This window comes from Apodemus sylvaticus, chromosome 1 (genome assembly GCF_947179515.1).
Source record: "Apodemus sylvaticus chromosome 1, mApoSyl1.1, whole genome shotgun sequence".
In the NCBI taxonomy this organism is placed as follows: domain Eukaryota; kingdom Metazoa; phylum Chordata; class Mammalia; order Rodentia; family Muridae; genus Apodemus; species Apodemus sylvaticus.
In genome coordinates, this window is record NC_067472.1 from 144,499,135 (window position 1) to 144,522,298 (window position 23,164).

The 23,164-nt window shown below is 47.7% G+C and overlaps 1 protein-coding gene across 1 annotated transcript in view; it reads right to left on the reverse strand.

Annotated features, from left to right (window-relative positions):
* Positions 1–22,736, reverse strand: part of Trpm1 (transient receptor potential cation channel subfamily M member 1) — a 119,926-nt gene extending 97,190 nt beyond the window's left edge. Inside the window, exon 1 of the mRNA XM_052178463.1 lies at positions 22,662–22,736. Within this exon, the coding sequence (XP_052034423.1) occupies positions 22,662–22,736 (75 nt within the window). The remainder of the gene's footprint in view (positions 1–22,661) is intronic.
* Positions 22,737–23,164: the final 428 nt, after the last annotated feature.

Genomic DNA, 23,164 nt, shown 5'->3' on the forward strand with positions numbered 1-23,164 from the left:
AAAGCATGAATGTTTTCCCAGCTGGGAGACAGTAAGCTCTTCAGACATTAAGAATTCAGGCTTTGTGAACTCCTCTCTCTGTCTGAAGGCCAGAGGGCCTTTCCAGAGAGGAGACTAGTTTAGCTAGGCAGGGAGTAAGATCTGCTGACCAAAATAATTCAGGCCATTCTTCAAAAGAATCTGCCTATCAATAATTTAGTATCACAGCAACCTTCACCTGGAGTACAGCACTCCACACACTCCAGATCAGCAGGAGCTGTATCAAGCCCTCTGCTTGGGGGATGCACATTCTAAAGAACCAATCAACAGTGGAAGGATCCATGAGTGCATCTCAAGTGGACAGTGTCTTCCTGTCCGCTTGTACAGCCTTCCTCTTTCCTTCCCCCCCCTCTCTCTTTTCTCTCTCTTCTTGCATTTCAGGGGGTTGTGTTGTAATGCTGGCAGATGACGTGCTCTGGGATAACACACACATTGGTGTGAATGACCTGCCAAGTGCTTACTGTGCTTTAGTTTGTAGGATAATCTCTACAATAAAGATAACAGTCTTGGCTGCAGCAAAAGTGTGTCCCAGACTGGAACTCTGGCCACGCCCCACAGGGTTCTCGTGCACAGAACTGGTGTACATTAGGGCAGGCCCTGGGCTCTACTATGACAAAGAGTCACAGCTGGAGCTTTGGGATGTTTCAAGGAGACAGCCTTAGAGATGGTTCACCATGTTCCCACCGTGACATCCATCCTTAGGCAGTCAGTGGCAGAAGTCCCAGTGTCACTGTGCTGGCTGCCCTCCGCTGGGACACCAGCACTCATGCTTCTTCAGCCACTTGGGGCTGTCATGAACTTCCCAGAATGTGGATGGATGTAGGTCTCATTACAAATCCAATGTGGCCTTTTCCTCTTTCAAGATGTCCATGTTCTGGAGAAGAGATCTGGGCAGGGACCCGCATATGAGATTATTTTTGCCTGCACACTTGTTTGGTATGCAGAAATTAACTGCATGAGAAGGACATGTGGCACACTGTACTGGCTGGTTTTGTGTGTCAACTTGACACAAGCTGGAGTTATCACAGAGAAAGGAGCTTCAATTGAGGAAATGCCTCCATGAGATCCAGCTGTGGGGCATTTTCTCAATTAGTGATCAAGGGAGGGGGCCCTTGTTGGTGGTACCATCCCTGGGCTGGTATTCTTGTGTTCTATAAGAAAGCAAGCTGAGTAGGCCAGGGGAAGCAAGCCAGTAAGAAACATCCCTCCATGGCCTCTGCATCAGCTCCTGCTTCCTGACCTGCTTGAGTTCCAGTCCTGACCTCCTTTGGTGATCAACAGCAATGTGGAAGTGTAAGCTGGATTAATCTCTTTCCTCCCCAACTTGATTCTTGGCCATGATGTTTGTGTAGGAATAGAAACCCTGACTAAGACTCCCACCATCATGAGCTGTTGTTGCTGCCAGTGCTGTCGAGGAGTGTATAGTGAGGCAGTGATGCCGGGGACCTGGGAGCGGTACTTGCAGACAAACCACGATTCCTGGTCCATGCATTGTGCATAAACAGGAGCACTCAAAACCATCACAACAGTCTTGTTCCTGCCCCGTCCTTTTTGAGTGATGCATCATCACTCCTAAAATATGAATTTTTGTCGCAATCTGGAGGATAATAACCGCTAAAGAAAAATGACCCTGTATTAGTCAGGATTCTGTAGAGGAGCAGGATAGAATTTGTGTGTGTGTGTGTGTGTGTGATTTAATAAAGTGATCTAATAAAGCTAATTCAACAATGGCTGACTACAAACAGAAGGTTCAAGAATCCAGTAGTTGTTCAGTCCAGAAGGCTGGGTGTCTCTCAGATGATCTTCTGTGTATACCAGAATCTCAAAGAACTAGGCTCTACTGCTAATGATGGAATGAACTGGCCATCGATGAAACAGACCCGCCAGCAAGGGTGAGGGCAAGCAGGCAAACAGAACAAGCTTCCTTCTTCCAGGTCTTTCTTCAGGCAGCCAGAGGAAGGCATGGCCCGCATTAAAGGCGGATCATCCCACCTCCAAAGATCTGGATTAAAAGTGAGTCTTTCCACTTCAAATGATTAAGAAACATCCTCTACAGATGTACCCAGTTTTAGTTAATTCCAAATGTCATCAAGTTGGCAATCGGGAACAATCATCACGGCCCCCAAAGAAATATCTGGATGCACTCAGTAAATCACATCAAAGGCCAGGAAAATGCACAGGATAGAACACTGTCACTCGAGCCTCTCTTGTTAAAATTAGAAATGCATTGCATTTTAATCTTCCACTGAGAATCTTGGATGGTGAGGCTGCTGATGGGTCACAAGTGTGAGCAAAGAACTGCAGGAATACAGGGCCTGCTCCTCAAGACCAGGACACAATGCAGACGTTGTGGTATTCTATTCTCTTTCATTATTGTATTACATTGGTTGGCTGTGCATGTATGTGGGTGTGCAAGTGCATATGTGTGTATCTGCCATGGCCTGTGTATGGAAGTTAGACGACAGTTTGTAGCTGGCTTTCTCATTCTACTTTGTAGGGCCCTGGAATTAAACTTAGATCTTCAGGCTGGCAGCAGGCAGCTTCACCCAGTGCGCCATCTCAGTGGGCCCAAAGCGTCTGCTTCTCTGCTTCCTTTAGATATGAATGTCTGGCTGAAGAGCTTGGCCGGCAGTTTATCCCCAGTTCTCCCGGAGCCTTGGAACCTTCACTTAGCAGTGTTTTCTCCTTTCCACGGTGCATGGCTCCTTCTTCCCAAGAAACAGATTTATCTTTTCTAGTGTCTAAAATGAAAGGAGTGCCATCTATTTTGAAGAATCCCTAGCTCAGAAATGGTTCCTCCTATAGGATTCAGGGAATGGTATTTTTAAGTTATTATTTTTTATGAAGGGCTTTATTTTTATGGAAAATCATTTTTCATACAATGTGTTATTCTGATCAAGGTTCCCTTCCCCCATCCTCCCTAATCACCTCAAGTCTGGCCCCATTCTGTTTAGAAAACAAGCAAATAGGCAAATAGACACAAACCAAAATAAAACTGGCCTAGAGAACGGATTTTAGGCAACTTGCATGGAGATTTTCCTCTTGAGGCTCTTAATATATACGCAGTTACTGGAGACCTGGAGACTCTCCGGGGGGTGGGGGGGAGCTCTTTACTTCTACGTGACCCAGCCCCTCTGAAAACTTAAGTGAAAGTTCTCATCTATTCTGAAATCTCTGTAATACCCATCGTGGCCCTAGAAAGAACTTCGATATTGAGGGGAAATTTAAACAGATATAGGGCATCTCTGTTTGATCTTTTGAAAACTTCCTATACAAGTCAGAGCATTTCTTAATTGGCACTTCTATTTTCTTGGTATTTAATTCGGCAGAGCTTGGTAAATTCTAGATATTGGCCCTTCATCTGCAGTGCCATTGGTGTGGCTTGTCCTCCATTTTGTAGGCTGTCTGTGGGCTCTGCTGATAGGTTCCTTTGCTGTGCAGAAATGTTCAAATGTGCCACCCTTCTCTTAAGCCTGTGGCAGGTTCCTGCACTGTTGATGTTCTGTTCAGGAAGTTCTTACCCTGTCTCAAAACCATGAAGAGCATCCCTCGAGTTTCTCTCCAGCAACTTCAGCGTTTAAGGTTCTTTTTTAAGCTGGTGTCTTTGATCTATTTTCATTGATTTTTGTACAAGGTGAAGGATATGGAACTTATTTCACTTTTCAGTTAGTTGACCAGGTTCTTTTATTTTTCCCTCTCGTGGCCTTTGTTAAGGATTCCACAGAAACAGTTTTGTCAGTGTAATCCCAGGTCTCTTTCTGCTTCATGGTTGTGGCTGTCTGCATGCTACTGCCAGGCCACCCTTATCACTGCAGCAGGGTGTGATTGGAGGTCAGGTGTTGTGATGCCTCTGTGTTCTTACTCCTCAAAATTGTCTTTGCTATGTCTCATCGTTGGTGGTTTCGCATTAATTCCTGGATATTTTTTAGATATATGAAATCAGAATTTTGAGAGTAATACATTAAATCTGTGGGTTAGTTTGTGTGTGGTGATGCATCTTTAATCCTAGCACTTGGAAGACAGAGATAGATAACTCTCTGTCAGTTGGAAGCCAGCCTGGTCTACGTAGTGAATTTCAAGACAGCCAGGATTACATAAAGAGATCCTGCCTCATAAAAACAAATGAAAAAATCTGTAGATTAATTTTGTAATATGGCCATTTTCACAATATCAATTTTGCCAATGTGGGGATACAGAAGGGTTTTCCATCAGCTAACACCTTTGGCTTCCTTTTCCAGTGACTTGAAAAGTTCTTTGTAGAGGTCTTTCACTTCTTTGGATAGACTTATTTCTAGGTACTTAATATTATTTTGGAAGAAGGATGGGATGCAGGCAAACAGGTCCACTGGTCATGAAAAGAGCATTTAAAGCTGATTCTTCTTCTCGCTTTAATGCTGCCATTTTTTTTTCTTTCTCTGTGGTGATCAGGTGAATCAGACGTACTTGTTGGTGAACTAGCTGAAGTCCCACGGCTTCAGAGTAGCCGTCCTGGCTGTGGAGAAGCTCGCTGAGCCGTGTAGAGTTAGGATTGGCCATAGTTTTTATTTGTGCATTCATTACAATACAGTGATTTTATTAATAAAAATGTGGGAAAGTATTTGTAGAAATAACAGGTAGAAAAAACAGAGACACTCGAAGAAGGCAGGGCCTCAATATATATGACTGCAGTTAATAGTGAACGTAGTGGATGCTAGCCAGAAAAGGCCAGCGTCACAGAGCAGCCACTCCGCTCCATCCTCTCTAGCAGGCCTCCCTACCCCATTGTCCAGAGCAGGATCCCCAAGTCATTCTCTATGACCCCAAGATCCTGTATGCCCTTTTAACAAAAAAGATTTGTCAAAGGCGAGTGAGATGTGAAGTTCCCAAAGGAAAAGAGGGGGAGGAGAGGGAGACAGACCCAGCACCTGTGTTAATGAGTCCACAGGCTAACCATCAAGGTCAAGGAAAGTGAAAATGTTGCAGATTAGAATCTAATCATCTTAAATCATTTTCAGCCCTTTTGAAAGCCACCTACTGCTCACTGTGTTTGATCTAACATCCTTGTGACCATCAAATCTTTACTATGGATTCTTAGCAGACCACTGGCTTCCATCAATCCAAAGTCCAAGAATGTCATCAGAAACTTACAGTGGAGTTCCACATTTTGCTGTAACCCTCCTACCTCCTACCTAACCCCACAATGTATGTGGTAAATAATTTCATTCATAAATGTCCTTGTTCCTTAACTAAGATTTGGACACAGTACTGGAGGAAACCTGAGTCTCCTTCCTGGCCATGATCACTCATATGTATACACACACACACACACACACAGAAGAGAGAGAGACAGACAGACAGACACACACACACACACCAGACAGGCAGACAGGCAGACAGACAGACAGACGGGCACAGACACAGACTGAAGACAGCAGGCAAGCAGTAGAGTCAGGCTTGATATAGAACACACTCAATTTTAATTGTAAAGATGCAGATGAAAGTGAAAATACAGGGGAAGGTTTATCACCCTCACACTACTCAGAAGAATGTCAGTGACTCCACTATGTTAACTTCCTGTGAAGATGAAGAGATGGAGATGCAGCACATGATGCTGGAGGGATGCGCCAAGTGGACACAGCTCCCCTAATGAATGTGTAGGCGCCCTAATGACAGTGTCAGTCTGTAGGGGGCGGAAATTGGCAACGCTTGTAAGGCTGATACACAGATCCACTACAACGACTGAAAGAACAAAATGCCTCTATCAGTAATTGATAATTATAACTGCCAAAGAAAATCGGTAAGGCAGTATCAATAAGAGCATAACTGAACTGAACACCATCCAGAAGCTGGAACTAGAACTAGCGGAAAGACTCCATCAGCTACAGCAACAGCCTAGATTCACACACCCCTGAAGGCTGACCTCCTAGTGTGGCTCTCAGACCGCACCGGAGACATCTCTTTGTGCAGTGGGCAGCAGTTAGAGGAGAAACTCACACCTGGTCAAAGAGCAGAGTGTCGGCGGAGCGATCAGCCACAGATGGGATGTCTATATGAGACAACACCACACCTGAGGCTCAGGGACCATTTCAGAAGAGGAAGCAGAAGGATCATAAGAGCCAGTGCTTGGGGGAGACCACAGTGAAATGCCTGCTCTAGACAAGGCTACTGAACTCATGGGCTCTCAGTTGCGGTTGCTTATACACGGTCAAGCCAGTCAACAGTCTAGCACGGATGGCAGAAGGGTGTACAGCCCTGACCACAGCTGAGGGCTTATTGCCAGTTGGTGGCATCTAAGGGAGGGAGAGTCAGTTTTCTTTAAGGGTGTGGCTCTTGGTGGGCCAAGCATGCTGTGGTAGTTAGCTCCGGACCCGTGAGTATATTGGCAGTATGAATTAGACTTAATGGGTTATAATTTAAAAAACAAACAAACATGAAGTTGAGAAAGGGTGGGTAAATGTGGGTAGTTCTGGAAGGAGTTAAGGGGAAGAGGAGGTGACTATGATTAAAATATATTGTTTTCATATATAAAATTCTCAAAAAATAATAAAATATTATATTAAAAATAAAACACACCTCTAATAAATTTAAAAGACCACAAATCAGACCACAGTGGAATTAAACCAGAAAACAATGCAAAAAAATGTAACTGGGAAATCTCCAAATATTTGGTGATCAAACAATGTATGTTAAGTGACAATCTTTCAGAAAATGGAAGCAGAATGAGCCATCCCTAACTAGCTCATTTTATGACGTTCTTGTTACCCAACATCAGTGCTAGATTGCCTAGTATAAGACAGGAAAACTACATACTACATCTCTCATAAATGTAAACAAAATTTTTCTCAGCAAAATATCAGTAAGTTGGAACCATGCAAAAGGATAAAGTGGGATTTATTCCAAGTATGCAGGACTGGTTCAGCATTAGTTCAATTATTAACATAATGTGTCGTATTATCAAAGTCAAGAAGATAATTACATTATCTCATTAGTAGATGCCAAAACAGCATTTGAGAAAGTTCAGCATTCCTGTATGATGAAAAGAAACCTTGCCTTTAGTTCCAGCACTTGAGAGGCAGAAGCACAAGGATCTCTGTGAGTTTGAGGCCAGCCTGGTCTATAGAGTGAATTCCAGCACAGCCAGAACTACATAGTGAGACCCTACCTTAAAAGAAGAAGAAGAAGAAGAAGAAGAAGAAGAAGAAGAAGAAGAAGAAGAAGAAGAAGAAGAAGAAGAAGAAGAAATAATTGAGGAAGGAAGGAAGGAAGGAAGGAAGGAAGGAAGGAAGGAGGAAGGAAGGAAGGAAGGAAGGAAGAAAGAGAGGGAGGGAGGGAGGGGAGGGAGGGAAGGAGGGAGGGAGGGGAGGGAAGGGAGGGAAAGGAGGGAGGGAGGGGAAGGAGGGAAAGGAGGGAGGGAGGGGAGGGAGGGAAAGAAAGCAAGCAAGAAAACCATGAGGAAAACTACTAAACTCCAATGAAAGAAAGAAATCAAATTTTAAACAGTTAGAGGGCTATCTCATGCTCACAGATAGGAAGACTCAGCATCCTTAGGATGTAAGCTACTTTCAACATGATTTACAGATTCCAATCAAACCCCAATCAAGCTTTCAAAATGCAAGGTTGTTGTTTTGTTGTTGTTGTTGTTGTTGTTTTGGATACTGACAAACTATAGAGAGACACCAACCTATGAGAATCAACATGACCTTGAGCATGGTGGTGACTTGTTAGATAAAGTGTCAAAAGAAGGACTTTTGAAAGAAAACACATGAGTATGTCAGTGTGGATGCAGTAACATACAGAATCAAGGACAAGGAAGGGTGACATCAGGCAGTGAGGAAGAGCAGAACTCAAAAGGACAATGAGCTGTGACCGAGCAGCCAAAGCGTCTCATTTTTCCAGTTTTCACTCTGCTGTGGATGTCCCGTGGCCTCATGGTAGACAGATGCTTAACAATGCAGGCCACAGGGGAAGTTCCAGGTCCACAGAGAATCTCCAGCTTCAGCACAGCTGTTCTAAGGGCATAGATGTTCACTGAGACGTAGACTTCAGGCCCAGACAGGTGTTTGTTCAGACAGCTAAGTTATCCTCGCTGCACAGTGGTTTTGTGTGCAAATTCTTTACAGTAAAGTGATTTTTATGTTTTAAAGAGTTCCTTCCCTTATGTTACTATGCCCTTGACACTATGGAAGGAGGAAATCACCCCACCCTATGCCAAGAACTACAGGCATCTCGGGAATGCTGAGAACGAGAGGGTCTTCCCCAGGGGTGAGTCCAGTTATTAGTTACCAAGCGCCAGCTGGTCAGCCCTGAAATCATGAGCATACAAGCAAACCAAACTGACTGAGCAGGTGGCACTGATATAGTTTGCATATATATGTATGTGTAAGAGTAATGAAAAAGAGGCCATGAATTTGAATGGAAGCAAGTGGTCAGGGTTGAAAAACGATGTAATTGTGTCTTAATTTTTAAAAATATAAAAAGCTCATTATTCTGACAAAAATTAAGAGAAAAGATTCAATTAACCAAGGTATTTTAAGATTTTTTTCATGCATGTACACAACATTATCATCATCATTATTATTATTACTATTATTTATTATTACTTTGGTTTTTTGAGACAGGGTTTGTCTTTGTAGCCCTGGTTGTGCTAGACTTCACTCTATAGACCAGGCTGGTCTCAAACTCAGAGATCCACCAGTTTCTACCTCCCAAGTGCTGGGATTAAAGGCGTGGGATGCCACCCGGCATGTATGTGTACAAGGTATTAAGGAGATGTTTTGGGTTTCTTCACACTTTACAAATGTGTCCTCACCACTTTCACATCTGCAGAAGCTGGTGGGAAGGGATACGGACATCCACATTTCTCCAAAGGAGAAATTGAGGGATTTGGCCCTGCCAAGCAGGTATGTGAGTGCCCCAGGTTGAGTGCCTGCATTTTCCTGTGTTTTTGGGTTTCTGGGCAGCTGCTTGAAAATCTCAAACGGTACACTGCAGAGTGTAGCTCACAGTCTTCTATGGAAGTCATTACATGTGAATTTCTGAGTCTGTCACGTGAGGACCGCCTTGTGCAACTGCCACCTGACTGCAGCTTGCAGTTCAGAATTGTGCAAGGCCTACCTGTCCTCAGGAAAGCCCCCCCCCACTCTCTCTCTCTCTGTGTGTGTGTGTGTGTGTGTGTGTGTGTGTGTGTGTTCACTAGAAATCAGAACTAGGACAAATGCTCTCCCACTGAGCTGGTACCTCGCTGCAGAAATCATCTGAAGGCCCAAATTTCTGAGGAAGGCAAGATTCTGAGTATTAAGATTCAGACAAGGGAATTCTGAATGACGGCCAGCACAGTTCTGCAAGAGAAGGGACGTGGGGTGGGGTGGGGTGTGCAGAAGAAATGACAGCGGGCAGAGCTCTGTGACAGCTGAGGACAGACAGGCAGCTGAGGGCATCTCAGGACAGTTTTAGTTTGATGTTATTCCTGAGCCTACACAACAGCGAGACCTCCTACAACTGCCTGTTGGCAGGCAGGGGGTAGCCACAAAAGGGACAAGCTAGTGAGGTAGGGCTTCTTGACCATGTCAGTCCTCGAGGGAGGGAGTGGAGGGTAATGGGTGGCTGTTTCCTTTCTACTGAAATGTACCTCTGTGGTGTGCTGGGAAGCAAGGCCCACCAAACTCACAAGAAGTCCTGTCTCCGAGGCCCTCAGTGAAGTTACACCAGCAGTAGATAGTTTCTGGTGTGCAGGAGACTTTTCAGTGGTGTTGCCTGCAAGTTGTGCAAGGACTTTAGGTGCACCTTTGTGAGTGCTCACCTCTGCTGGGTGGGCTTTTCTTTTTAAAGTTGTCTGACTCACCTGTGCTTCTGCAAGTGACCCCAAATAAACTCAATGGATCACCAGGCTGGGATTGGCTGGCATTGCGATTCTGGCCTGCTGTTGCCGCCTCTTTCTGTGGAAACTGAAGTAGGCTTGCCAGGAAAAGTCATGCCCACAAGTGGGTCTCAGGACAAGTAGCAGTTGTGGAAGTGGAGCACACAGGCATCAGGAATCAAGCTAATGTGGTTTAAATGTTATAAGAGAGCTATTTCTACCAGGTGGCCCCAATGGCTGATGGGATACATGACAGGAATCCGTCTCATTCCTAAATGGGGGGAAGAACTGACTTCTCTATCTCAGAACCACGAAGCCACCTATGCTGGCTAGTTTTATGCCAAGCCAGAGTCGTCTAAGAGGAGGGAGCCTCAGTTGAGAAAAGGCCTCCAAAAGATCTGGCTATAGCAAGCCTGTAGGGCATTTTCTTAATTATTGTTGATGTTATTGATGCCTGCAGTGGGTGGGAATCACCCTGGGATGGTTGTCTAAGTCGTGGAGAACAAGCCAGCAAGCAGCGCTCCTCCATGGCCTCTGTATCGGCTCTTGGCGCCAAGTTCCTGCCCTGAGTGCTTTCAAAGGTGGACGTGATGTGGAAGTGTAAGCAAAATCAACCCTTTCCTCCCCAAGCTGCGTTGGCCATAGTGTTGTTTCACAGCAACAGAGATCCTAAGACACCACCCATTACTCAAAACCCAAAGCAGGCTCTGGGCTTCAATAAGGCCAAAGGCAGCTTCATATGAAGTGTGCTGTCATAGGGTCCCATGCTTGGAGTGGCCCTGAATTCAGTTTCATACTCCACTGCTGTTCTAAAAATTTAAAACAAGGAAGCATGTGTATTGTTTTGTGCCCCAGCCAGCAAACGTTACAGCAGATCTCTGACGAAAATTCTGCCAGTTCCAAACCCTGGGGAGTCTGGCAATTGTAGTGCCAGAGGCTTGCCTGCAATTGAGGGGGTGGCCTCCTCTAGGTCTTGCAGGGTGGAGATGACTCCAGCCAAACCTCTGTCAAAGTACCTCTGTCACAAGGAAGTATCAGAGCTAGTGGCTTCGACTGACTGAGCTGCCTGCCTACCCTGGGCCAGTTCAGGGGACTTCCTGAGACTGGGGTGTCTTCTGCCATAGAGGCTTGGCAGGAGGACTAGGAACCCTTGAGCCACTGTTATCCTAGCAACAACAGTACCTCAGCGTATGCCAGCAGGTCAGCCTGTCCAGCCGAGGGACTTGGCACCCCCCACATCCTTTCAATGGCCCACCTTTCTCTCCTTACTGCGAGCCAGACTCTGTCAGCTCAGAGCTCTGCTGCCCCCGCCTGGCTGTCTTCAGAGCCAACCTGCCCCCTAGCTGTGGTTTGCTTCTAGAAAAGTTATTAATCAAATTGCTGCTTTTTTTTTTTTTTTTTTTTTAGGTCAAAATACCGACCTGCACAAATGTCAATTTGAACTTGCACAAAGCAATCCCATTTAGTCACGGGGGTTTTATAAGTAGGGATGGAAAGCCATAGAGTGAGCGGAAGGCATTAGGAAGGATAATCCTAAAACACATCCCGAGTATGCTGAAGAAGACAGCTCCGGAGGTCTATGGTGGCTCTGGGGGCATTGGCACCTCACCGTGGCTCAGGAAACTCTGGGCAGTGTGCTGTGACAGCCACACAGCACCCTGACAGAGCTCTTTCCTCATGCTCTGTGGGCTCCTGGAGCCTTAACTATCACATGTGTGGGTTTGGTCGCCCAGCCCTTCTCCTCCATGGGGCCTCGTCTTTAGCAAGTGTGGACTTGGGGGGATACAGTTATTCCTAAGTACCCAAGGGTGACTGGTCGCAGGGCTCCGAGGTCTGTAACATCTGCAAGTGCTCAAAGCCCTCATATGAAACGTTGTATGTGCAGAAACCCTATATACATTCCTTAAGACATATCTTGATGACATAGAATATTTACAAGAACACACATACTCTGTGTACATATTTTATGAAGATGTGTTTACATGTATTTTGGCAGTGTTAGGTCTTGAACCTAGGTCTTCCCACATACTAAGTCTACTAGAGTTATAGCCTTGTCCCTGACTATCACACAAACCATGTTATCCTGTATTATTTAGGAGACAGCAATAAGAATAAAAGTCTGTTTAAATCCTTAGATTCAAACCTGTGGACATAAAGGTTAGTGACTCATTAGTATGCTTCCCTGCAGGTCTAGGGAAAGGTCCTTTCCAGAGCCACGGGGCTGCCTGGGTCCTAGGCCACCATCTGAGGACCCAGCAGGTGAAAGGACCTGGCCCTGTGCGCCAACAGCTGTTTGCCTGGCCAGGATGAGAAGATGAGGTGAGCCAGAGCACAGAGGAACAGGTAAGGATTGTGTGTTGGGAGAGCATTCACTACATGGCTACTGGTGAGTGGGAATTGGTCCAGGGACTTCATCTAAGCCCCAGGGATGGGGACGTGAGGTCGGTGAGCTGGACTCCTAGGAGTAAGAACCCTTTTGGCCCTGGCTGCTTTTATACTTTCCACACCACCAGGCTTGGCCCTGTCTCCCCTTGTCTCTCTCAGCTGCCCGTGAGTTCCATCCTCACCTCTTCACTGAAATGACTCCCGTCCCCCAGCATCACAAAGTGATGGGAGCTGGGCTCATCGGCCAGGCCTGCTTTTCCGGGATCAAAGTCTTATCGACAGCTTTTAATCACATGAAAGCAGATATTCCCGGGGCATTAGGCCCTACCAGATGCTGTGCGCCTGCTTGGACCATTAGGAAGATTATGCTTGGACCCGGCCAGCACCCGGCACCCATGGCTTGGGGATGTGGGACTGAGCTCTTGATCTTTAAGCCGAGGACCCAGCACTCTGGGCACCTGTGCCTTTTCCTACCCTCTCTGTAATGGCCCTTAGACTTCTTTGCTTAGGAATCTCATCTCCCCGAGCAGATGTGATGATCCCTTCGCAGGCCTATGCTGACCTCCGAGCACAGCCTTCTAGCTTGATGCCCAGTCATACTGGCAGCCTGGTAAAGCAGGGGATCTGCCTTCTCCCATGGGCTGAAGGCTCTGTAGGTCCAAGGCAAGTGTGCACCCCTGTAGGTGCCAGAGTAGGAAAAGCTGAGGCCAAAGCTGGAGGAGCAGGTATTCAGCTGGGTACCAGGACTGTGGAGAATTGAGAAGGCCTTGGAGGTCAAAACCCACAGCATGTGGCCCTCTGCATGGTGAGCTGGCCACTCAAAGCAGACTTAACCCAGGATACACCACTGTCCAGCCTAAAGTGATCTCATGGCAGGGGCTTTATAGATATTTGCAGTTCCAGTCTATATATGGCCAGGTATGGTCCATTTTTCCTACTGACTACCTAAAATGTCCTACTATTGGACTATAGAGGCATTCAACAAAAGGAGGGCCCATCAGTACTTCTAGCTAGCAACGTCCCTTTTGCTAGTAACCATGACAACTAATAGTAAAAAACACATTTGTTTCAGAAGGTTCAGGATATAATAGGCCCTTTAGCGTGGTGCAACCTCTGGGTTGCAATCGCTTGGGCCAACTTCTATCTCCAAAAAAATATTTACGTTACAATTCAAAAACAGCAGCAAAATTACAGTTATGAAATAGCAACAAAGATAATTTTATAATGGTTGTGAGTCACCACAACATGAGGGACTGTATTCAATAGCTGCAGTGTTCGGAGGTTCAGAACCGCTGTCCTAGAGAAACATGCATGTGGTCAACTCAAGAGTCCCCTTTCTCTCAGGCCTGAGAACAATACTCAGTATTGGGCCAGTGACCTACCAAGAATATATGTCACCGTTTGGTTAGGAATTCTGCCCAGTGGTCTCTGACAACTGGAGATTGTAGTGAGACAGACCCAGAGTTGGGCTGCAGGGAGAGACAGAGCAGAAACCCCAGCCAGCGCTTCAGACAAGCCCAGCCCTGTACCCCCTGCAAGTCTTGAAGGTGCATTTGCTGGGCTGAGACACCAGCAGCTCCATCTGCTCTCGGAGCTTTTCCTCTACCTGGGCTGAGACGGAATCAATGACAAGCGCATCCCATATGAGTTTTGAGGGGAAATGAACATGGGAATGGCAGGTTCAGAGTCAAGCGGATTGAAGAATGAACTACGTGCGACAGTGGCCGACTGGGTCGAGGCTGCCAGGGACAGGCAGCAGCTGGTCCTTAGGCCTCCCTCGGGGCAGCTGGTAGGAGCAGCTGGAGGCTCATGTGGCTGGCATGCTGTAGCAGACCAAGCCCAGGAAAGGCTGGGTTGGGCCTAGCAGGGCAGGAGTAAGCCTTTCCACGTTCACTGTGTTCTCTGTGTTCCCCAAAATGGCTTTGGCTGCTACTAAAATTCTTAAGTCACATAGTTTCTAATGCACAGAGAGGAAGCTGCAGAGATGGCCCAGTGAGTGAGGGGATTGCCACACAAACAGGAGGACCTGCGTCTGGATTCTAGATACCCAAGTGAGACTGGGCATGGTGGCATGGGTCTGTAATCTCAGTGCTTCTGTTGAGAGATGGGAGGTAGAGACAGGAGACTCCTTAGAAGCCAGCTAGCCTGACACACAATAACCAACAACAAACAACAAAAGACCCTGCCTCAGACACACTGGGAAAGTGAGCCCTGGCACTTGGGCCGATCTCTGACCTCCATATATGTGCACAAGTGTACACATGCATGCGCGCACGCGCGCGCACACACACACACACACACACACACATACACACACACACACACACACACGCACGCACGCACGCACACACACACGCGCACACACACGCGCACGTGCGCGCTCGAGCAAGGGAAGAGATACAAAACAAATCAAAACAAAACACAGAAAGGCATAAAAATTGTCCCAATGAGTTTAACACATGCCACCCCAAGATCCAACTCTTAAGTATGCCTTTTTATTATAAGGAGAAAAATCATAGACAAAAGTCACTCTGAGAACAGAGCAGACGTGTCCCTTCCAAGATGGAGAAGCTCATCACTAGTGGAATCTCCACGCTTGGCGTGACTTCTCACTAGGAAACAAGGGTGACTCTGTGTCATAAGAGATTCTCATAGGTGAGGTTGAAGAAAGGGCTCAGCTGATAAAAGCACATATTGCTCTGCCAAAGCACCTGAACTTCCTTCCCAAAACTCATGAAGAGAGTTCACAGCTCTCAGAAACTCCAGCCCCGGGAGACTCAGTGCTGTTTTTGGCTTCCAAGGTCACCTGCATTCATGTGAACAAGCCCCCCCCCCCAACACACACACACACACACACACACACACACACACACACATCACAAATCACATTTGCACAGCAAGCCCTATCCTGTTTGCACAGGCCTTTGCCCACACCCTCCTTCTTTCTGTCTTCATTTCAAGGGTTGTGTGTTAGCCTGGGGTTGAAGAAGGATCTCAGAGATGTGTGTGTGGGCGTTTCTCTCTGGGTTTTCTCCTGTGTATACAGCAAGCAGCCACCCCATTAAACATCTGTTCCAGTTGATCTGCCTTTTGTTGAGGGGAAGTCTCACCATGGAGAATACAAGGAAAGATTGACTCTGTTCTCCCAAATCTTATTTTAGAAACACTGCCGAAACTCCTGGATGCATGTGCTGCCTCCCACACACAGTAGCACACATTCCCTTGAGCAAAGAACTCTGCAGGTAATGCACACCACCAAAGCTGGCATGGGCTTCTTGGGAGAGAGAAGAAAGCTCAAAGGCATAAAGACAGACCCCTTCCTGTGCCTCAAAGGGTCCTGCTATGCACATATGCATGACAGAGGTACACAATTTTTATTTGTCAGCTTTGAGAAGCAGAAAATGAGGCTGGGGAGAGGCTCAGTGAGTAGAGTTCTCGGCATTCAAACAGGAGAAACCTGAGTTCAAATCCCTGTTAAAAAGCTGGCTACTGTAACATGTATTTGTAGTCCCAGAATTCTACCCAGAAGAGGGGCAGAGTGGAGACAGGTAAATTCCTGGCTCCAGCTAGCCTGTGGGGGAGGCATGGAGTAACTCCTGGGGCTGTCCTTTGACCTCTACATACTACCTGCACTCATACATGGGAAGATGTAATATGCATATGTCAGTCACACACACACACACACATGAAAGACAAAGAGAGAGAGAGAGAGAGAGAGAGAGAGTCCAAATTGGCTGAAGTAGGACAGTAATGAAGTTGAAGAGAGAGAGAGAGAGAGAGAGAGAGAGAGAGAGAGAGAGAGAGAGAGTCCAGATTGGCTGAAGTAGGACAGTAATGAAGTTGAAGAATTGAGACATGTTTAGTTCTGTATTAGCCAAGAGCAAGTTGCTCTGCCAACAAATCTCTTGTGCATACACTTTCAGACGAATGGGAAGGGGTGTGGCCATCACTTTCTTAGGTGGTGGGGGGAGCTCTGCCTCCTTCGGATGGGTGACATTTGGATGGGAAGAGCATCCAGAGCTCCCTGGTGTCCCCAAGGCAGCAGGAGGTGCACGGGTGGCCTGGGATCCCATGTGACTGCACGTCTCCCATCCCAGCAGCTTCTACAAACAGGAGCTTTTGTCTGTGGCCTTAAATACACACCGCCAGCTGCTTGCTGGGTTGTTCGCAGCCTTCCGTGCTCCTGGAGGCATTGCCTCCGGCTGCCACGCACAGCTTCCCCTCCCCCACAGCCACCCATTTCACCGCTCAAGTCCAGGGGCTTCTAAAGACAACCCTGATGCCACCTCAACTGGCTCAAGAGTTAAATCCCAGGGTGGTCTTTGCCTGCATGCTTCCTTTACCCTTGGGCCAATGCGCTATCAACGGTCAAAGCCAATTGTGAATGAAGCCTGCCTCACAGGCCAGAGAGCCAGCAGGTCCTGGGGCAGATCCCTTCCCACATCCCTCCCACACACATCTCCATTCCCCTGTCCCAGTGCCGTCACACTCCCCAGCCTGCGCACTGCCTGCTCCCTCCAGGCTGCTGCTCTTCCTGTGGGGGGTCAGCCTCAGGCATTTTCTCAGTGAGCCCCCCACCCCGATGCTCAGCCTCTCCTCTCCACAGCACTTATACAGCCTACACCACTAGGAAGCCCACCCCTGTTGGGTGTGGTACTGTTTTCTGACTTCACATTCTAGAGCCCCCAGCTCCAGGGACACTGCTGGACACACTACAATGCTGGCAAAGGCTTGTGAGAGAACGGAGGCGTGCATTTATAAAAGGTCAGCCTTTGTCCAAACACCACAATGGGCTTGCAGAGGAAATCAACAAAGAACAAGCTACAAATGACTCCCTCACTACAACGAGTTTTTGTGCTTAGTGTTGGTTTTGCTTTTGAGTTGGTGTTGTAAACATTCAACCTATACTTGTTATGAGAGTTGTCAGTCTAGTGGCTTAACACGGGTGGCCATCTTCAGTCACGTCTTCCTCATCTTATTAAGGAGGAAGTCGGGCCCAGAGAGGTTGAATAATCACACAGCAGAACCCTCGGCACATCTCCTGCAGACAGGGGTGGTCGGACCCATGATGTGAATGCTCTATATGTGGGATGCCATGGCAACCTAGATTCACCCGGAGCTACATCTCAGCTCCGCGCGGGAGGGACCTGTGGGGATGTGAGCAGGTGCAAGACCCCACAGAGGCTGGGAAGGCCTGGCACGAAGCCAGCCTTGGAAGTGCTCGGCTCATTTCTGAATTCCAGAGGCAAAGGAGGCGGGAGACAGGGTGGAGCCAGAGGCCTGGGAAGGCTCCTGCCAGGCTATGTCTCTCTCTGGCCCTGGGGCACAGGGCTGCCAGCAGTGTGAAGCACAGTTGCTGAGCCTCACACTTATGCACGGGTCCATCTATGACCATGCCACAGGAAGCCAGGGATGTCTGATAGCTTTAAGATGGGGTAGGAGAAAGGGGGGATTTTTAGAATCTGAGGTGGGTCCTAGGCTTCTTCAACAACCTGCCTCCTCCTCAGGTTCTGTTCAGTTTGTTGGTTCTGAAATTTGAACATTTTCTTTGAGGGGATGATGATAGTTTCATAGTGACTTTGGGTGGCGACTTAACATGATAACCTACTGGATCCCCCGGATTCCAGCTGTGCTCTCTGAGAAGTGAGGCGCACCTCCCTGCAGATCTAGTTCCACAGCTTGGCTCCTAAGAAGTGAGGCGCCCCCCCGCCCCCCCCCCCCACACACACACACACCGCAGATCTAGTTCCGCAGCTTGGTTCCTGAGATCACAGCTCCTGTTCCCTTGAGCCGAGATATGTATGTCTTCTGTTGCAGCTGCTACACAGGGCGGTGAAATACAGAGGGCAGGTCAAATTGGCCCGTCTCCTGTGTGCATCATCTGGACTGAGGAGGTAAAGGAGTTGCTGATACAGACGGTGATGTAGAATTCTTTCTCTGAGACTAGAGAGGCAGACCGGCCCTCCAGGGCTTTCCTTGCTGTGCCTGGGCTTCTTCGAGAAGGATAAAAACAAGCCTTAGTTGTGAAGGCACTACTCTAATTTCAAAATCATAAAAGAGGCTAACAGACAGGTGAACCCCGAGAGCCTCTTACAGGTAAGCCATGTTTGTTTGTTTGTTTGTTTGTTTGTTTGTTTTTTTAAGACAGGGTTTCTCTGTATAGCCCTGGCTGTCCTGGAACTCACTCTGTAGACCAGGCTGGCCTCAAACTCAGAAATCCACCTGCCTCTGCCTCCCAAGTGCTGGGACTAAAGGCGTGTGCAACCACCGCCTGGCTTTAAGGGTTTCATTGCTGTGAAGGGACAACATGACCAAGAACAACATTTAATTGGGGCTGGCGTACAGTCTCAGAGGTTCAGTCCATTATCATCATGGTGGGAAGTATGGCGGTGTGCAGGCAGACATGGTGCTGGAGGACCTAAGAGTTCTACATCTTGATTTGAAGGCAGCCAGGAAGAGACTAGAATTCTACACTGGGCGGAGCTTAAGACTGAGACCCCCAAAACCCATCTCCACAGTGACACACCCGTCCAACAAGGCCACCCCTCCCAGCAGTAGTGCCAATCCCTGTGGGCCAAGCATTCAAACCCATGAATCTATGGGGTCCAAACCTGTTCAAATCCCCACAGAGGCCGAGAAAAGAAAAAATGATTACATCTAGCACATGAAGAAAGAAAGATCACAGACAGAGGTAACCACCTCTATCCTGAAAGGACATGTCATTTTTAGAATTTCCTTGTGTATTTTGGAGTTTTTATGAGAGGCTTTATAGTTTTGATTACATATGTTCCAGGACTTATATGTGTTGGTATTTTAAGCACTGTATAGTATTCCGCTGTCCAGAAGTGCAGAGATCTCAGCACACCCTTGCTGATGAGCTCCGGGGGCACTCCTGTTTACGGCCTCATGCAATGCTGAGGTGAGCATTTTTGTGCATTTCCTTCAGGACCTATGCTGGAATTTTCTAAGGGGGTCTAAGGTGCAGTTTGCCAGGCTGTGCTACCATTTAATATGTTCAAGACCTCTATCTTCAATTCCAAATTTTATCTGTATTGTTTAGCAAATTAAAATGTAGATAGGGTTTTCATGTTCCACAAGGTCAGCTGTGGAAGGCTGGGCCTCCTGCACTATAGGTAGCTGACCTTCATTCGGTGATTCAATTCCCTTGGCTGGTTATTGTTTTTAGGGGGATTGGGTGTAAGGCCAAGTGAGGAGCGGCCTAACAGGAAGAGCTGACCAGCCAGGCCAAAGGCCAAGAGTGCCTTTTACCACAGAAGGCCAGGCAGGGTCACCTCTGGAAGAGCGCCAAGTTCCTAAGGACAAAGGAGTCTTAAGTGTTTACAGAAACAAAGGAAACTGCACACTTTGGGAACTTGTTCCTCACTATCTCCTTACAGATTAAGTGGCTCACCCCTGTAATCTAAGCATGAGGCAGGGAGGGGGAACTGAGGCAGGAGGATTGCTATAAGTTCAAGACCAGCCTGGTCTACAGAGTCACACTCCTCCTACCCAGTGAAACAGAAACAGTTGGAAGAGCCATCCTTCCTTCTCCCTTCAGCGATCTCATTCTTGGCCTGAGGATTGTCATAAACATGCCCGGGTCAACACTGAGCCTTTAACTAGTACGGGTTCTGGCAGGGAGGGTCTGGATTTGGGGGAGAGGAGCCAGGAACCGGTTCTGGTAGGGAGGACTTGGAGAATTAGGATGGGGAGGTCAGGGCATACATAGTACAGGGGACAGGCGGAACCCTGCGACTCTCACATACAATTCCCGTACCTGCTACTGGACCACACTGCCAGCCCGTGCGAGAGAACTTCATAAATTGCCGTGGAATGAGCTCACCTTGGAAGAGGGAGGGACACCCTCTGAAATGGGAAGTGGAACCGAGTGTGTAGTGCTGGACGATGGGGGCGGAGAAGGAGGGAGTTAGAGAGAGAGAGAGAGAGAGAGAGAGAGAGAGAGAGAGAGAGAGGAGGGACTGAGAGGGAAGAGGAGATAGAACCGGAAGGGAGAGAGAGGTGTGAGTTTTCAATGCAGCCCACACTCAACGGGCTCCTCCCATCTGCTGAGTCCCCCCCACACACCCGGACTCTGCTGCTTCACTTGGGTAAGCTCTGGGCAGGGGGCAATGGAGACATGGAATTCCAGAACTGCACCGCCTGCTTCCGCTCAGAGCTTATCAGTTAGCAGTGCGAGCAGCTGTGTTCTGGGGAGGAGGGGCACGGTGTGGGCGCAGCCTGTGCGAGCGTCCCTGCCAAGTGCGGCGCGGTAGATTTGTGAATGCTAATTTACAAGACACCGTGGGTGTGTGCGGGCTCTGCAGAAAGACGGCTGCCTCTCACGCGCCTGGGAGAACGGAGAGATGTACCTTCTACCACCCACGAGGAGCCCCTGGGGATGGATCATTCTCTATTCTTGAAACTTGAAAAGGGCCTTTAAAAATAAACCTATTTCCTATTTTCTTTGTGTGTGTTTTCAGGTTCCTGGGACACCACACACTGGGAAATGCCAGGACACTGACTGGAATGTCAGAAAGAGCTCCTGCAGGGGTGCGCCCTTCTGCTAGCACCCTCTCCTTCCTTCCTCCTTCACCCTCTGTGCTGGCAGTGTCTTGGAAGGAGCCTCTACCTCCTCCTCCTCAGGCTGTACCTGAGGGCCACTGAGTAAGGTGACCTACCAGCCACCTACTGTGGGAAGAGAGTGTATACTTGTTGAATGAGCAGCCACACCAGCGCATGGCCATGTCAAGGACACCAATGCCCCAGATTCATAGGATGACAAGGCCTTTCCCTGGTCCAAGTATGGATGTTGGCAAATGGGTGACCTTTAGCTAGAAACAGTCGTTCACACTGTTCAGAGCTCTTTCACCCCAGATGACTGCACGGTCAGATCCCCTGAGGCCGCTTCTCTATTGGGACCACCTACCAAGACCAGCCTCCTCGTCCATACTGTATATAATAAACACACATTAGCTGGCCAGTCTCTTCGTCCATACTGTATATAATAAACACACATTAGCTGGCCAGTCTCTTCGTCCATATTGTATATAATAAACACACATTAGCTGGCCAGTCTCTTCGTCCATATTGTATATAATAAACACACATTAACTGGCCAGTCTCTTCGTCCATATTGTATATAATAAACACACATTAGCTGACCAGTCTCTTCGTCCATATTGTATATAATAAACACACATTAACTGGCCAGTCTCTTCGTCCATATTGTATATAATAAACACACATTAGCTGACCAGTCTCTTCGTCCATATTGTATATAATAAACACACATTAGCTGACCAGTCTCTTCGTCCATATTGTATATAATAAACACACATTAGCTAACCAGTCTCTTCGTCCATGTTGTATATAATAAACACACATTAGCTGACCAGTCTCTTCGTCCATGTTGTATATAATAAACACACATTAGCTGACCAGTCTCTTCGTCCATATTGTATATAATAAACACACATTTACTGGCCAGTCTTTTCATCCATACTGTATATAATAAACACACATTTACTGACCAGTCTCTTCGTTCATACTGTATATAAGAAGTACACATTAACTGGCCAGCCTCCTTGTTTATTTTGTATATAATAAATACACATTAGCTGACCAGTCTCTTTGTCCATACTGTTTATAATAAACACACATTAACTGACCAGCCTCCTTGTTTATTTCGTATACAATAAACACACTGAGTAGCCAAGCACCTTGTGTGTCTCCATGCAAGGGCATAGTCCACAAGATCCCAGCTTTATAGTTAACTTGTGTCTGACTCTCTTAATCAGGTCTCCGGTTTCATGGGCCATGATACCTGGGTCCAAAAGACCCCTTCTTGCAGCCCAAGGCACTGAGGGTCACCTGATCCTGGGCTAGTTTTTTTGTCACCTTGGACAGAGCAGGTCCAGAAGTGAGCCTGACACTGTAAATGGCTTTTACAGAAGGGGACATCCGCTCAGCCTGCTCAGAGGCCACAGAAACCCAGACCCAGCAGGGCTCACTCAGTGCAGGCATCATGGACCCCCAAGTCCCCTTCCTCAGTAATTCTATAAATCTGTGAACAGAACAAAGCAGGGAGCAAGCGAGCCACATAAAAGCTCTTTCGTGATGCCCCTTGTGGAGACAAAGGATGTCATGGCTCCATGGCCACAGGTACCAGTGCAACATCCTGAATGTGAAAGAATGGGGACATCAGGCAGGGGACATTGAGGCAGGAAATGCGGAGTCACCTCCTAAGAATGGAGCTTGATGCAGTAGAGAGTATATATACATTTCACGCACACACACACACCTGGAAGATAAGAGCAGCATTGGAGCAGCAATCAAACAGAACAGAGACCCACGTCCCTCGACCCTGCCATCTGCCCTTGGGCCTCCGACCAAGCCCACTCACCTTCTGGGACCCTGATGTGGAGCTCTTGATTGAACCACGCTTGAAGGAGCTGCTCATCTTCCTCATGGACCCCATTGGGGCTTCTGCATGCCCTGTGAGGCCCAGCCTGCTTCATGGGAGCCCCTGGTGGGCTGAGGCAAGCGAGTTCTCTTTACCAGGCTGGACAGCAGGGCTCGGAGTTTGGGGTATGGCTCAGTCAGCTCAGGAGGAGCTGGACGGCTTCTCGCCCTCGGGCTAGACTCCCACCCAGTGCTCAGAGACTAGATGGCTTCTGTAACATCTGTAATCAGCCTTAATCCCCGCTCCTCCCCACCCCCAATGGTTTTTAGGAGGCAGATTTAGCAAATGGGAATTGGAAGCAAAATCTACTTTGAGAAAGTGGTGGCTGCAGAGGGATGGGGTGGGGGCACATGATGAGGATTTGGGGATCCAGCAAAGTGAACTGTGAGAACCTTCAGCGCCCAAGAACCTTCAGCTCATGGCCCCCTGTTGGGCTATGTCTT